Source organism: Molossus molossus, unplaced genomic scaffold (genome assembly GCF_014108415.1).
Source record: "Molossus molossus isolate mMolMol1 unplaced genomic scaffold, mMolMol1.p scaffold_m16_p_11, whole genome shotgun sequence".
NCBI classification, from domain to species: Eukaryota; Metazoa; Chordata; class Mammalia; order Chiroptera; family Molossidae; genus Molossus; species Molossus molossus.
The window spans coordinates 51,629,844-51,647,740 of record NW_023425346.1 but is presented as its reverse complement, the minus strand read 5'-3'; the positions used below and the strand labels follow the sequence as shown (position 1 = coordinate 51,647,740).

General features: G+C 37.4%; 1 protein-coding gene across 2 annotated transcripts in view; it reads left to right on the top strand.

Annotated features, from left to right (window-relative positions):
• Positions 1-17,897, top strand: part of BMPR2 (bone morphogenetic protein receptor type 2) — a 193,646-nt gene that overhangs the window by 158,109 nt on the left and 17,640 nt on the right. For both annotated transcript variants that reach the window (XM_036254249.1, XM_036254251.1), the window contains 4 exons: positions 755-869; positions 4,032-4,192; positions 5,152-5,299; positions 14,734-14,870. In XM_036254249.1, coding sequence (XP_036110142.1) covers positions 755-869; positions 4,032-4,192; positions 5,152-5,299; positions 14,734-14,870 — 561 coding nt within the window. The remainder of the gene's footprint in view (positions 1-754; positions 870-4,031; positions 4,193-5,151; positions 5,300-14,733; positions 14,871-17,897) is intronic.

The following is a 17,897-nucleotide window of genomic DNA, read 5'->3' as shown; positions in this document are numbered from 1 at the left end:
ACAAGTTTCCTCTTTTCTACTTGTAAAACATAACAATATAATTTGTATTTGTACTGGTAAGAGGTACAGTGTAAAGAAAGAGTCTAGCCCTGGCCGGTTTGGCTCAGCAGTTGGAGCATTGGCCTGTGGACCAGAGAGTCCCGGGTTCGATTCCCGCTAGGGGCACATACCAAAAAAAAAAAGAGTCTAAAAGACTATGATTTTCTATCTTAATTTGAAATCAAAGAAGTATTTGAAATAAAATAGCCGTTCATAATTTTTAATATTGGAAAAATAAATATTGATAATGTTTAAATTTTTTGTTTTTGTTAATCCTCACCCGGGGGATATTTTTTCCATTGAATTTTAGAGAGAGTGGAAGGGAGGGAGAAGGGGAAAGAGAGAGAAAGAAACATTGATGTGAGAGAGACATCGATTGGTTGCCACTCACACTCGTCCCAACCAGGATAGAACCTGTAACCCAGGTATGTGCCCTTGACTGAGAATCAAACCCATGACCTTTTGGTGCGCAGGCCAATGCTCTATTCACTGAGCCATACTGGCCAGGGTGATAATGTTTACATTCTTTTTTTCCTTCTCACTACCCACGGAAATGTCTTACTAACTCCTTTGAGATTCTGAAATGTCATAATTTATTAGATCTCCATGGAATCCTAACCTATGCAAATCCTTTATAAGGCTTCTCACTTTACCTTCTCATGTTCAAGTAAATTAATTCCACTTTTTTTGTGTGTGTATTTTTTCCTCTATATAGGGATCTCTATGCAAGTATCTTAGTCTCCATACAAGTGATTGGGTAAGCTCTTGCCGTCTGGCTCATTCTGTGACTAGAGGACTGGCTTATCTTCATACAGAATTACCACGAGGAGGTAAGACAATGAATAGAAGATGAATGACACTCATGTGGAGTAAAAATTAACAAAGGAAGATTTTATTCATATCTTCAAAGTAAAAGTATATTTTATACACTTTTTATTTATTATTTATTTATTTATTACCCAGCTGTTTGAAAGATCTGACATGAGAAATGTATTTTAAATCTAATAGAAAGAATAAGAAAAAGAATTTCAAGGCTCTAGAGGGGTCATGGATATCATTGAGAATTTGATTAAAGCTCTGAACACTCTCACAGCAAAGATAAATGTATAGGCATACTTTAAAAAATGTTCTTTTAATTTATTTGCTTTCTTACTTTGTTTCAAAATATACCTCATATCACAGATACCTCTAAATTAGCTTTGCTGCGAAAATCTGCTTTTGCACTTTCTCAAGCTTTCATCTCTTACAGCATTTTCCTGTCATACTATAGCCCAGAACATTGTTTTTTTTGTGTTTTTTTTTTTGTTTTTCTGACCTATTTAGTGAAGAGAATCCTTAATGTATCAATTTCTTAGACCTTTTTTCCATTGTATAATGGCATGGATCATCTTTTCTAGCTGCTGCTTCATATATAAATAATTTCTTCTGAATAATTTATTAGTTCATTTATCTTGACATCTTGCTTTTCCTGCGTACAGAATTGACCGATGTTATACCTGTGTCAGCAACTTGATGCACTCACTCACTCTAGTGCTTTAGCAAGTTAACCATTTGGACTGTGTTTCCTAACTCTTAAATATTATTATAGCTCCTTTAAAGAGCTGGCTTAGCACAGAACTGATCCTCCTTGTCAAGGCTTCCCTAATTCAGCAAGGGGGTTTTTTTGTTTGTTTTCATTTTCACCTGAGGACATTTTTCCATTTTTTGTTCAGATAGAGTGGGAGAGAGAGAGAGAGAAACATCAACGTGAAAGGGACACATCGAGTAGCTGTCACCCACACGACCAACTAGGGACAAACTGCAACCGAGGTACACACCCTTAGCAAGAACCGAACCCGGGTCTTTCTGGACCGCAGGCCAATGCTCCAACCGCTGAGCCAAACTGGCCAGGGCCAGGGTTTTTTTCTTAATCATAATATTATGTTCCTCCTTTCCTTTGTGATATCTGCCTAGTGCCATGCTACTGTCCAGGGCAAAAATCATTGTATGTTTCGCGCCTTTCTATGTAACACTCCCCCACCCCCAAATATAAAAGATCAAAATGAATACAGAGGGGATCTTCAAAGGCAAAAAAAAGTCTCACAAGGACTGTCTATAGTTTTATCCTTTGCATTGGCGATGAATGCTATCTTGTCTTATATTTTCTCTTCTCTTCTTTTCCATTTCCTCCTTTGTTTCCTCTCTGTTTTCTAACTAATTTTTTTTAAATAGTAGCAGAAAATGCTACCCAGTTTTCCCCTCTGGTTGTCTCACTGAAACATTGCACATCCTCCCCGTTATTAACCTGGTTTTCATAATGTGTAAGATCTTTTAGTTTAAGTATTGATTTGGTATTATTGATATATAAACATTTTCCAATGTCTCTATAAATTTTTTATATAAATGTCAGCTTATACTACATATACTTATGTTGTCATTTTATTCGGAATTAGAAATGAAACTTTTAGGGGTTGAGTTTTGAGCCATGTTAGTAGAAGCTTTGGAAGGTGGGCCCAGGAAGTGAGAAGGGGAGAAAATGAGAACAAAATCAACTCTTAGATAAAGAAACTTGGCAACTACTATTTTTTCTTCCATTTGTACTTAAGAAAATATATTATGTGTGTGTGTATATATATATATATTTATACACACACACACACACACACACACACCCAAAGGAATCATTATCCTCTGTCTTTAGTTTCTTTGTTGGTAAAATTGCAATCTAATACTCGTTAACGAGAGTAATAAATATAAATATTAAGTCTATTTGTCCTTCAGTATAAACACTCAACAAACATCATTGACCTTGTTTGGATTGCTGTATTTCTTTGTATATCTAGTGAGTTATTTTAAATTTTAGAAATTGTATCATATAATTTTTTTCATTTCAAGAGCTATGCTTCTAATGTAAGATTTATATAAAGTTTCCTTATAAAGAAAAAAATATGTGGTGTTTTTGATGAGGGTCTTAGGTTAGATACGTTCTTTCAGTCAGCAAGCATTTGCTCTGTGTCAGGTCTTGTGAATTAGGAAAAACATATTCTTTCTGCCTTCATGGAACATATAGCCTAATGATAAACATGTAATAGAGTAAACATAATAGTGCTTTGCTTCTCTGTAAAATCAGAAAACAGGTTTTCACATCTTGCTGAGAAATACCAGCTCCACCACTTGTTCCCCTAGTCTGTTGTAAAACTCTTTATAGTTTGATTTCAAGAAGTGAGGTGGGCTTAGGGACATGGCTAAACCTCAGGGCAGAACTGGGATGTTCTGTCATAGGTTTGATCTGTTAAGCCATAGAAGAAAAGTGTAAGTACGTATACAGATTTTGGAGGCATGTCAGTTTTTTATTGATACTTGCTTTAGATGCAATGGCCTTTTCTTGTTGTTTATACCAAATATCCCTTTCTCTATTGCCTCCTTTTGCTACCCTAAAACATCAATTTTTAGCCGGTGTTCCACAAGGTTTTTTAAAACATGCAATACCTGATTATTTAGTTAGGGGCACTGACCTCTTTTCCATTAAAAAAAATAATAATAATAACAGCCAACACAAAAATAGCTATCCAGTGTGAATGAATAAAAAGTATACCTTTTTTTAATGGTCAGATTATCAAAAAATACATGTCATTGATTGCCACAGAATTTTAGTAATTACTTTATGTGTGCCAGGAGATGGAAAAGGTTGAAAATCACTGCCCTAAAATGAAGAGAAATAACAAGTGTGCGTTAAAATGAGAAGCAACAGCATGTTGGCTATTAGTTGCAGCTGAAGTTTAAAGCTTAATTATACATACAACAGGAGTTATGTTATAAAATGTAACTGAAAATAGTGGTAATTGCAAGTTGAAATTTTGATTTCTTACGACCTTTTTTGTTATTAGAAAATTAATAGGTAGGAAATAACACTATCTTTTATATTTATGTAGTAGTCCCTATAACTTGAATGCTCATTTCATGTCCAGTAGTGTTATTTAAGCATTAATGAATATTTGAAATTATTCAAACAGATCATTATAAACCTGCAATTTCCCATCGAGATTTAAACAGCAGAAATGTCCTGGTGAAAAATGATGGAACCTGTGTTATTAGTGACTTTGGGTTATCCATGAGATTGACTGGAAATAGGCTGGTGCGCCCTGGAGAAGAAGATAATGCAGCCATAAGTGAGGTGAATATATACAAAAGAAATCACACAAGCATACTTTGAAATTGCACTTAAGAATCCACTAACTTCTCAGGATAATTATTCTCATATGCTACCAATTATAGCATTTTAGGAATTAGAAAATTAAGAAATACTAAAGACACTGCATAAACTTTATCAATTTATTATGGAAGCCACTACCGTTCCAACTCATTTTTGATAAGCGTTAGGAGGAAGTTTGTAGGAACTGATTTTTGAAGCAAGAGTAAAATTATCAAGGTGAGATAGAACATAGTCACCTTGTGATAATCACTATTACAACGTGGAACATACCCTTCTTGACCTTTTTCTCTGCATTTACATACACGGATATATACATGCATTTATATTTTCTGTGAATTTTTAAAAATATTAAATGGTGTACATATTGTTTTGCAGTTTTCTCACTGTCTTACAGGTTGTTTTGTTTTTTTTTATCCTCACCCGAGGACATTTTTCCATTTTTTGTACAGATAGAGTGGGAGGGAGAGAGAGGAAGAGAGAGAGAGAGAGAAACATCGATGTGAAAGGGACACATCGAGTGGCTGCCACCCGCACGACCAACCAGGGCCGGGGACAAACTGCAACCAAGGTACATGCCCTTAGCGGGAACCGAACCCGGGTCTCTCCGGACCACAGGCCAACGCTCTAACCACTGAGCCAAACTGGCCAGGGCGTTACAGGTTTTTTTTTTAACAATGATATGCAATGGACGATCTAGCTCATTGTTTTTTATTGATTCTGTTCAATAGAATGTATTTACCACTTAATTATTCAACAAGGTCATTTTATAGATGGAAAAATCAGGTGTGAACAGTTTCAGTAACATGGTTAGCGTCAAATAACTTATCATTAACATTTTGTTGGTGTGAAATTGATGTATAATTTCTGCCTAATGTATGTCTTTCATTCTAATTCTAAAAAATGTTGCACTAATTTATCAGGTTGGTACAATCAGATATATGGCACCAGAAGTTCTAGAAGGAGCTGTGAACCTGAGGGACTGTGAATCAGCTTTGAAACAAGTAGACATGTATGCTCTCGGACTCATCTATTGGGAGATATTTATGAGATGTACAGACCTCTTCCCAGGTAAGAGATCTATCAAAAATTGATATATGAATTTGATGTGAAGCAGTTATATCTTCTTTTTCTACCTATATTAAATAAGATGATTTTTGTGTTTTTACTCTCATTTAAACCTTTAGTTTATTGCCATCTAGTGTTCAGAAACATCATTAGCCAGAAGGATAAACTTTTTTTTTTGGATTAGAAAATGACTGTTCAATGCGCACAGGTGCTGGCCCAGCAGAGTTATCTCCAAAGGCTGAGCCCAGAAGGAAAAACTTTTTAAAAGGACTCCATGTTTGCATCTGAGTGCAATTTAATTAATTGTTCTCAATAGCTTATCTAACCATGTTTAGTTTGGTTTCTGATTGCTTTAGCAATCATCATTTTCTTTATACAGCCTTATAGCATTTGAAAAGCTACACTTACATTGTGTTCTGACTTGACCCAATAAGGAATTAGAAGCAATGAATTATCAATTAGAATACTTTCATTTTTTCAAAAAAACATATCTTTGTTGTTGAATATATTACAGATGTCCCTCCTTTTCCCCCTATTACCCCTTCTTCCCCGCCCCCATCCCAGGCCTTCCCCACACTATTGTCTGTGTCCATTGATTATGCATATATACATATAAGGTCTTTGGCTTATCTCTCCCCCCTTCCCTTTGAGGTATGTCAGTCTAAAAACCAATTTGCACCTCTTAATCCCATCACCTTTTTCACCCGTTACCCCAACCCCCCTCCCATCTGGCAACCAACAAAAAGTTCTCTGTATCTACGAGTCTGTTTTTGTTCTGCTTGTTCATTTCTTTGTAGATTCAATTGTTGATAGATACATATTTATTGCCATTTTATTGTTCATATTTTTGTTCTTCAAGAAGACTTGTCAACATTTCGTATAATACTGGTTTGGTGGACTCCTTTAGCTTTTTCTTGTCTGGGAAACTATATGTCCATTGATTCAAAATGATAGCTTTGTAAGTATTTGCTTTTCATCACTTTGAATATTTCTTGCCACTCCCTTCTGGCCTGCAAAGTTTCTTTTTTTTTTTTTTTAATTTATTTATTTATCCTCACCCGAGGACATTTTTCCATTTTTTGTTCAGATATGGGGGGGCGGGGGGCATCGACGTGAAAGGGACACATCGTGTGGCTGCCACGCGCACGACCAATCAGGGCCAGGGAGAAACTGCAACTGAGGTACGTGCCCTTAGCGGGAACCGAACCCAGTTCTCTCTGGACCACAGGCCAATGCTCTAAACACTGAGCCAAACCCGCCAAAGTTTCTTTTGAGAAATCAGCTGACAGTCTTATGGGAGCTCCTTTGTAGGTAACTAACTGCTTTAAGTCTTTTGCTGCTTTTAAGATTCTCTTTGTCTTTAACCTTTTGCATTTTGATTATGATGTGTCTTGGTGTGGGCCTCTTTGGGTTCATCTTGTTTGGGACTCTGCTTCCTGAACTTGTATGTCTGTTTCCTTTACCAGGTTAGGGTAGTTTCTGTCATTGTTGTTTCAAATAGGTTTTCAATTTCTTGCTCCCTCTCTCTTCTTCTGGCACCCCCATGATGCAAACGTTGGTATGCTTGAAGTTGTCCCAGAGGCTCCTTACACTATCCTCATTTTTTTTTTTTTTCAATTTATACTTTTTTCTTTTTGCTGTTCTGATTGGGTGTTTTTTTGCTTTCTTGTATTCCAAATCGATGGTTTGCTTCTTGGCTTTACCAACTCTACTATTGATTCCCTGTAAATTATTCTTTATTATTTCACTTAGTGCCTCCTTCATTTCTGACTGGTCCTTTTTTATGCTCCTGAGGCCCTCACTAAGTTCATTGAGTGTTCTTATAACCAGTATTTTGAACTCTGCATCTGTTAGATTGCTTATCTCCATTTCATTTAGTCTTTTCCTGGAGTTTTGTTCAGTTCTTTCGTTTGGGACAAGTTTCTTTGTGTCCTCACTTTGGCTGCCTCCCTGTGTTTGTTTCCATGTATTAGGTAGAGTTGCTATGTCTCCTAGGCTTCCTAGGGTGGCCTATTGTAGTAGGTGTCCTGTAGCCTCCCTGATCACCCCAGCTGGGCCCTCAAGGTACACTCCTCATGTGGATTGTACACCCTTCTGTTGTAATTGAGACTTGATTGCTGTTGGCACGTCAATGGGAGGGATTTACTCAGGTTGATCATCTGTAAGGAGTGGTTGTGGCCACTAACAACTGATCTCTGACTACCTTGGAGGATCAGCTGTATAGGACCTACCACACCAAGCAAGACTTACTTCATCAGGGCTCTGGTACCTACTGAGTCTACTCCTTAAATGTGTTGCTTTTGGAGGTGGTTGGGTGGTGGTGCTTCGCCATGGTCTGTAGCTGTCCACTGGGTGTGCTGGCTCTGGGGCAAGGTCAGCCACTGCCTGTATTCTACCTGAGGCCACCAGGCATAAGCTGCAAAGCAATCTGCAACCCTTTTTTCTTTCTTTCTTTCTTTGGTTTTTTTATCCTCACCCAAGGACATTTTTACACTTATCTTCAGATAGAGCGGGAGGGAGAAAAGGAGGAAAAGAGAGAGAGAAACATCGATGTGAAAGAGACACATCGAGCGGCTGCCACCCACACGATCCCAACTGGGGCTGGGGACAAACTGCAGCCAAGGCACACGCCCTTAGCGGGAACCGAACCCTGGCCTCTGGTCTGCAGGCCGACGCTCTAACCACTGAGCAAAATTGGCCAGGGCCTTCCTTTCTTTTTTTAATTATCTCCTCTTACCTTCCTTCATCCTTTCAATGAAAGAACACTCATTTAATGTGAATGCTTGTTTGAGGCTTACTTCAGGTAACCAAATGAGTTTATAATTTTTCTCCTTGTATTAGGATTTTTTACATCACTGTCATAATTGTCATGTAGAAACTTTACCAATATGTGCATTGCATTCTTCAATCTAGATGATGTACAAAATCATTTTATGTATATGGTCTCTTTTATAGGAATAACTATTAAAAACATAGAAAAAGGAAAAACATTGAATCAACATTGGACAAATTTATGAAATGGAACTATTTAATAAAAACAGAGATTAGTAGTGGGGTTGAAATTTTTTTGCTTTAAAAACACTAAGCATCACCTGGCCGGTGTGGCTCAGTGATTGAGCATTAATCCAGGCATCAAGAGGTTGCTGGTTTGATTCCCAGTCAGGGAACATGCCAGGGTTGCAGGCTCGATCCCCAGCAAGGGACGTGTAGGAGTTAGCAAATTGATAGTTATCTTTTGCCATTGATGTTTCTATCTCTCCCTCTCCCTTCCTTTCTCTCTAATATCAATAAAAACATTTTTTAAAAAGGAGTAGCCCTGGCCGGTTTGGCTCAGCAGTTAGAGCGTTGGGCTGCGGTCCAGAGAGACCCAGGTTTGGTTCCCGCTAAGGGCACGTACCTCCGTTGCAGTTTGTCCCCGGCCCTGGTAGGGTCATGTAGGTGGCGACCATTCAATGTGTCCCTTTCACGTCGATGTTTCTCTTTCTCTCTCTCCCTCCCACTCTATCTGAACAAAAAATAGAAAAATGTCCTCGGGTGAGGATAAAAATAGAAAAAAAAAAAAGAGTATATCACAAAGTGAAAAAAATTTAAAAACAGTAGGCATTTAACAATAGTTTCCCATTCTAAAATATAATGAAATAAATTGTTTAGATTAACTATATCAGTTCTTATTTAGAAGTATATTTTTCAGTTAATTGGAAGTACAGAATACTCGGTTGAGGTGTTGAGGTGTTTTTCTGCAAATGGCAGGAATTGTAGTAGAATCACGGAGTTATTGGAACTTTGGAACTTTTCACTTGTAGTATTGAAACTTAGGCCACAGATTTTTAAAAATATACTAGCCTAGAATTGTTTTTTTTTTAGAAGTGTGTCTGACTGAAACAATTCTTATGGTTTCAGCATTAGTACACTGTCATCAGCAACATTTTTTTTAATAGCTATTGCATTCAAAGAATAACTATTTTTCATCTGATAAATAATAAAGAGCAATATTAGATGTTTGAAAGGGGAAAGGCAATTAAATCTTGGAAGAGTTTTAGTAGAACTAGAAGGAAATAGGGTGTTACATTTAATAATACAGAGTTTCAGTTTAGAAAGATGAAAAAAACTCTGGAGACTGATGGTGGTGATTGTTACACAACATTGTGAATATTCTTAGTGCCATAGAACTGTACACTTGAAAATGACTAAAATGGCCCTGGCTGGTTTGGCTCAGCGGTTAGAATGTCGGCCTGCGGTCCAGAGAGACCCGGGTTCGGTTCCCGTTAGGGGCACGTACCTCTGTTGCAGTTTGTCCTTGGCCCTGGTTGGGTTGTGCAGGTGGCAACCACTCGATGTGTGCCCCTTTCACATCGATGTTTCTCTCTCTCTCTCTCCCTCCCACTCTATCTGAAGAAAAAATGGAAAAATGTCCTCAGGTGAGGATAAAAAAAAAAAAATGACTAAAATGCTTAATTTTGTGTTGTGTATATTTAACCATAGTGAGAAATAAAAATAAAGGAAAAAGAAGAGAGTTGCATTAAGATATGCTGTAATCTTGAATATGGAAATGAGGAAGAAGATGCACATGTGAGAGAAAAAGTAGAGAAGGAATCTGTGGTTTTGATTAACTATTGGAAGAAAGTTTAAGGAACTGAAAAATATTCAGGGATCTGAGAAATAGTAAGGGTGGCAGCCAGGAATTTAGGGAAAATCCTGGTTTATAGTGGAAAGATGTATAATTATGGAGACTTTTGGATAGGGTTTTGATAGACACCTGAAGAAAAATTTTAATTGAATAAAGAGGCTATGGGCAGATTTAAGATTAAAATGATTATTTGGGAATTGTTTACACAAACATGATAATTGAGAACTTATGAGTGGATGCACTTTCCTAAGAGAACATGAAGAGAGAGAAAAATTGTTGAATAGAGACTGAATATTGGGGGACTCCCCCAAACAGATTAGTTATGAAGACAAATGGTCAGAAAAACAGTGAGAAGACAGAAATCATAGTATTTGGGAAGTCAGTTTTAGAAAATGTTAAGAACCAAGATTGATAGCAATAGATGTAATTGAAAGATCAAAAGGAAATAGAACTTGACAAATGATCTTTGATTTTGAATAAGAGGAGGTCACTGGTATTCTCAGAGGAGTTTCTGTGGAATAGAGAGGACAAATATTACAGAGTATAGGAGGGAAACATATTAAGAAAACACAAGTAGAGTATACAGGGCACTCAAAATTTTAACAATGAAATGGGATGGAAGTTGAAAAAAGAAAGGATCCAATAAACATATTAATAAGCCTAAAGAATAGCATATAATAATAATAAAATTTTTTTAAAACTAATGTGATATACCTTTAGATGCAGTACATGTTTTATTAATAAATGGAAACACGATGTAGGCTGACGGTAAAATATAGGTGGAGGAGAGTATAAGGGGATAAATGGTGATGGGTGGAAGTTAGGATGGATGTGTTGCAGAATTGTGCACCTGAAACCTGTATAATTTTGTTAACCATTGTCACCCCAATAAATTTAATAAAAAGGAAAAAATAGCCCTGGCCGGTTTGGCTCAGCGGTCGGCCTGCGGTACAGAGAGACCCGGGTTCGGTTCCCGCTAAGGGCATGTACCTCGGTTGCAGTTTGTCCCCGGCCCTTGTTGGTCGTGCCGGGGGCAGCCACTCGATGTGTCCCTTCACGTTGATGTTTCTCTCTCTCTTTCTCTCTCCCTCCCACTCTATCTGAACAAAAAAGTGGAAAAATGTCCTCGGGTGAGGATAAAAAAAAAAAGGAAAAAATATTAGCACCATGAATGAATGATATCTCTATTACAAAGGAAGAATGAAATGCTGCTGAGTTTATATAAAGGAGGAAGAAGAGGGAAGAGAAAGAAAAAGGGAGAAAGAGAACAAGTATAATTTAAGGAAGGAACTACAAATTCCTAACTGCTTAGAGGCATAAGTAACAAATAGCAAATGATGTGAGAAGCAAGGAATAGCATCTAATAGTCTTAGATATTTTATCTATTTGGACAGTTTGAAAGAAAATGGGACTATAAAACTTCCCTTGAGCAATTCAGTGATTATAAAGTTTTAAGGCAATCCAGTAAGAGATCCAGTAAGAATAGTATCTTCCATGATAATGTTGTCATTAACATTCATCTTTGTGTTTCCAGTGCCTAATATTAAGTTAGCTCTAAACAAGTATCTATGGAACTTAGAACCATGACAATTTAGTAGAAATTTAATAATTTTTAATGTTAAATCATAAAACAAGATTATGCATCAATTTCATTTAGCAAGTTTTCTCATTATAATTTAGACCTGATTAAAACAAATCAGTAAAAATTGTGTATTTTTTACTTATTCCACTAAACCAGCATTTGAAGAAATAATAACTAATAAATAACACTTGAAAAGTATTATGTGGGTTACGTATATGTGTTAAAGAGATAAGATATACTAGTAAATATCTTACAGTTTATAGATGATATGGGTTGAGGTTTTATCATATGAGGTCTCATGAAAGTGATAAACTAACTGGCAAGATTGCATCCTATTTTTTAAATATTTTTTATTTATTAATTTGTTTTTGTTACAGATGTTTCTCATTTTTCCCACATTGACACCCTCCACTCCCCTACCCCCTTACCCCATCCCCAGCTTTGTTGTCTATGTTCATTGCTCATGCATACATGCATGTAAGTTCTGTGGTTTATCTCTTCCCCCACAAACCCCCCTCCTCTGAGGCTTGTCAGTCTGTACCCCACCTCTATGTCTCTGGGTTAATTTTGTTCCCAGTTTGTTTAGTTCATTATATTCCACAAATAAGTGAGATCATGTGATATTTGTCTTTCTCTGTTTGGCTTGTTTCGCTTAGCATAATAATCTCCAGGTCCTTCCATGCCATCTCAAAGGATAAGAGATCTTTCTTTCTTACATCTGCATAGTATTCCATTGTGTACATGTACCACAGCTTTTTAATCCACTCCTCCACTGATGGACACTTGGGTTGTTTCCAGATCTTAGCTATTCTAAATAGTGCTGCTATGAACATAGGGGTACATATATTCTTTCTGACTGGTGTTTCAGGTTTCTTAGGGTGGGATCACTGGGTCAAATGGCAGTTCAATTTTTAACTATTTGAGGTAACATCATAGTGTTTTCGTGGCTGCACCAGTCTGCATTCCCACCAGCAGTGTACTAGAGTCCCCTTTTCTCCACACCCTCGCCAACACTTGTTTAATGATTTGTTGATGGCGGCCATTCTGATAGGTGTGAGGTGATACCTCATAGTTGTTTTAATTTGCATCTCTCTGATGATTAGTGATGTTGAGCATTTCTTCATATGTCTCTTGGCCATTTGTAAGGATTGCATCCTTTAATTTTGTCTTTCAAGTTCATTGTTGATGGTTATTGATAAAAAAAAATAAGTACCTGCTGAAATGTTTAGAGTGTGTGAAAATATCATTTGTATTTATAGATAGTGTAATATTCCTCACCCGAGGATATTTTTCCATTTTTTGTACAGATAGAGTGGGAGGGAGAGAGAGGAAGGGAGAGAGAGAGAGAAACATCGACGTGAAGGGACACATCGAGTGGCTGCCACCCGCACAACCAACCAGGGCCGGGGACAAACTGCAACCGAAGTACGTGCCCTTAGCGGGAACTGAACCCGGGTCTCTCCAGACCGCAGGCCGACGCTCTAACCGCTGAGCCAAACTGGCCAGGGCTAGATAGTGTAATATTCAAAAAACTTTTGGACTATGCTACATACATTATAGAATTAATCTTTTTAAACCTTTTTTAATATTGGTAGAGGACGGTGTTTATAGGTTTTTTTGAACAAATTAAAACATACAATTTAAATTACATGTTTTGTAATATACTTTCTATCTCAGTCATTATAATCTTTGTATTCATGTGAGTGAAATAAGGAAGGATGGACATTGCCATCTTGCTGAGGAGAAAACTGAAACACAACAGTTATAAATGACTTCCAAGCCCTGGCCCGTTTGGCTCAGTGGTTAGAGTGTCAACCTGCCGTCCAGAGAGACCCGGGTTCCTTCCTGCTAAGGGCACGTACCTTAGTTGCAGTTTGTCCCTGGCCCTGGTTGGGTCATGCAGGAGGCAGCCCGCTCGATGTGTCCCTTTCACATCGATGTTTCTCTCTCTTCCTCCCTCTTTCCTTCTTGCTTTATCTGAACAAAAAATGTAAAAAATGTCCTCGAGTGAGGATAAAAAAAAAAAAAATGACTTCCAAGGTAGAGAGGAAGCCAAGATTAGAACCTATTGCCTTATCACGGCGTTCTTCCTTCTAATTTGTCCTGTCATTTTAATGGGGTGGTGAGAGAGGGGAGTGGTGGTGATGAGACACAAAGGTCTCTATTTCTCCCTGAGTTTTTTGCCAAGATTTTGACTAGGTGATTGGTTTTCTAAGTGTTGGTCCCAGAGGTCTTCTGTGTAGCTCAATATGTTTTTTAAGTTTAATTTGATCACATTTTGTAAAAATAATAAGCCTTATTACAAGCCCCTGTGTGCTTACTGAACAGTAGTAGAATACTTAATGATACTTTAAAATCCTTGATCTAGATACTGCTTGATAAGAGGAATTCTTAAAAATCAGTATATTAATTTTTCTGTCAAATGGCCATTATCATAAACATTTTTATGATATTTGATACAATCTAGTTGCATTATAATAGAGCAAATGATATAATTAGACATGACCGTACAACCCTCCTAGTTATGTTTGGTTTCATAGACTTGCTTGTTGTACTATATCTTAGACATTTCCTCATATTCACTGTCCTTGATCCCTCTATGGGATAAGAATTCAGACATATATTCAAGTTATATGTGTGTGTGTGCGTGCACGCACGCACATATATATGTGAAATAATCTTTTTTCTCTAAATTTAGTAATGCTAGAAACCATTTAAAAATAGCTTTTCATCATTGAGACAACCATTTAACTTATCCAAAAACATTTATTAATAATGCATTAAACCTGGTTGGTGTGCTCAGTAGATTGAGCATCATCCCATGGACTGAGAGGGTATCGTCGTGTCCCGTCCCGTCCCCCCCCACTCCCCCCACCCCCTCGCGTTTGATTCCGGGTCAGAGCACATGCCTGGGTTACAGGCTCGATCCCCAGTAGGGGGCGTGCAGGAGGCAGTGATCCATGTTTCTCTCTCACATCGATGTTTCCATCTCTTTCTTCCTCTCTCTCTCGAAAAATAAAATAAAAACATATTTTAAAAAAATAATAATGCATTAAGACCCCAAAAAGGAATTATTTGGGATTTCCAAATATGCCTGGGAAAATTTTTTTAAAAAGAAGATTGTGACATTGTTTTTTGTATGCTTAATATCAGAAGTACTCCCATTATTCTATCACTTTATGATAATTGGACATTTTATTCTATCCTTAAAAAAAAAAAAATTCATAGGTGAATCTGTACCAGAATACCAGATGGCTTTTCAGACAGAAGTTGGAAACCATCCCACTTTTGAAGATATGCAAGTTCTGGTGTCCAGGGAAAAACAGAGACCCAAGTTCCCAGAAGCTTGGAAAGAAAATAGCCTGGTAAGAAAAAACTAAATTATTAAAAAGACGACTTATGGCTGAGCATGTTTTAATATTGCTTGAAGCAAAAATAGACTGTTAACAATATTAATAGTTTTTTAGAGTTATCTGATGCCAGAAATCCAACTGAACTTGATTTTCATTATACGTTTAAAATTTTTTAAGTTTTTTGTTCAGTTTCAGATTTTTGCAAATATAAAATACTATTTAGAGAGACTATTGTGTGTGAAGTTTGTCAGATTGGGTAACAAAAGGAATAATTAACAAGTTAATTTTTTAAATGTTACTGAAATTCCATCTTACTCTCTTGAGAATGGTACCAAAAATGTTAATTAGTGCAGACTTACATATTCAGTGACTAATAGAAATTAAAGATACACCAAAAGAAAACAAGGTACAGCCTATAAATTCAGCATACTACAAGTGCAGTTCACAACATTGAAATATCTTCAAAGGCTCTGTCATTTCAGTAAAAGGTTGTTATAACACTGAAAACATCTTACAAACATTTACACACACACACACATACCACACTATCTCATACAAATTTCTTTTTACATAAGTAGGATTATCTTATTATGCACTATCATTTCTGAAGCTTTATTATTATTTTTTTATTATGGACAGTTTTTCATGTCAATATATATAGATGTTTCTCTTTCTCCCCATTTGGCCATTATTCCGTTGTATGATATTATCATAATTACTCCTTGTTGATGATGGTACACTGTATTTCTTATTTTAAACAATTTTTTTTTTAAGACTTAAAGTTATGCCTATGCATAGTAAACAAAACCCAATTAAATAGAAGAGCATAAAAAAGGAAATGGAAAAGACTATCTGCCCTTACCACCACTCTTCAGAAGTAACTCCTGTTAACATTGTTCTGCAGTTCTTGTCTTTGAATTTAATTTTCTCTTCTAGACATTACCATTATAACTTCACTATATTTCTTATTTCTTATCTCTTATTTATCCTGTCCTAGTTTTGTAATTACCTATTATTAAATAATTTTTGTTTTGTCTACAAATCTAAAAATTTAAGTAAACTAAAACAAGTTTGCATAATTATGATTATGTAAACACAGTATTGTGCTTGGATTCATAGAGAAGGAACTAAAAATACTATTTTAGTTAGTGTAAACCCCTACTGCTTGAGGAGGAATGTTTCAAAAGTCACTATCCACTGGATTGTCTGATTTTTTTTTCTTGTCTTTCTTTTCTTTCTTCTTTATAGGTTCTACTAAGAAGCAACATTTTTTTAAAAATCTCATGTCATTCTCTTTTTTTTTATTACCTTTATTAGCTTCTTTCCTCTATAGACAAAGTACAGCTGGTAAAGATGTCATTCTTGTTCTTTGAAACAAGTAAATTAGTCCATTTTCTCAGGGGGTTCAGCAAAATTCTTCAGTAGGTGTGACTGGCAGAGGAAGGATTATAGACATTGGCCCTGGGGAATGGATTACTGACTTGATAAATCTTTGGGTCATAAAATGTCATCTCTTGATGTCTGTTTTTTGTTTTTAATCACAGTCCATCTCTCCTCCCTTTAATGTCGGGACTCTTTCCTATTCCTCGTGGATTATTTTCCCACAGCCCTCAGTGGGAGCTGTGCCCTGGAAAGTTTCCTCAGTACTCTACATGATGGCACTTCTTTGTCTTGGGCTCCCGCAGAGGGATGGCGGACTGGACAGGAACTGTGTGGGGACACTCGGGATTTGGAGGGCGCTCAGAACTTTTGCTGAGTTGTGGCCACACAGGAAGGTGGCCATCTTACTCCTTCCCAGGGCTCTGGGGTGAGGTGATGGCCCCTCCCTCAGAGATTCAACCCCACGGGGGGGGGGGGGGGGGGGGGGGCGGGCATTGAAGTGCAAATTCCATTCTCTTTCTTGTAAATCACTTTTTCTTTGATGAAGTTCCCCTTTAAATAATGTGTATTAGTGCCCTGGCCAGTTTGGCTCAGTGGTGATAGCCTGCGGTCTGGAGAGACCAGGGTTCATTTCCCCCGGCCCTGGTTGGGTCCTGTGGGTGGCGACCACTCCATGTGTCCCTTTCTCGTTGATGTTTCTCTCTCCCTCTCTCTCTCTCTCACCCCCTCTCTCCCTCCCTCCCACTCTATCTGAACAAAATATCAAAAAAAAAAAATCCTTGGGTGAGGATTTAAAAAAAATGTGTATTAGTTATGTGCATGGGTAATAAGCATTATGAATCCTTGCACATTCAGAAATGTTTTTATCTTGCCCTCACATTTGAGTAGTAATTTGGCTAGGTAACAGTTTCAAGATCAAACTCATTTTCCTTACAACTTTGAAACCACTACTCAACTGTCCTCTAGCATGCAGGTGTATTAATAAGAATTCCAGTGCCAGCCAGTTTTGTTCCATTGCTTTTTTTTGCCCCAATCCAATCCTCACCCAAGGATATTTTTCCATGTATCTTCAGATAGAGTAGGAGGGAGGGAGAGATGGAGAAAGAGAGAGAGAAACATTGATGTGAAAGAGACACATCGACTGGCTGCGTCCTGCACAACCCTGACCAGGACAGGGGATGAACCGCAACTGAGGTACGTGCCATTGGCTGAAATCGAACCCATGACTCATTGGTCTGTGGGCCGATGCTCTGCTGCTGAGACCAGTGGGCCAGGGCTTTTCCATTGCTTTTTCTTTTATTCATTTGTTTTCTTTTCTCTGTAAGCTTTTAGGCCTTTTACTATATCATTGGAATTAGGAAATTACACATGAATGTATGTAGGCATGGATCTTTTCACACCTTTTGTTTACTACTGGATAGGTTTTTAGCTTGAAAATTCAGAAATTTATTCAATTCAGAGGAATTTTTTTTTTTTTTTTTTTTTATCCTCACCCGAGGACATTTTTCCATTTTTTGTTCAGGTAGAGTGGGAGGGAGAGAGAGGAACAGAGAGAGAGAGAAACATCGACGTAAAATGGACACATCGAGTAGCTGCCACCCGCACAACCGACCAGGGCCGGGGACAAACTGCAACCGAGGTACGCACCCTTAGCGGGAA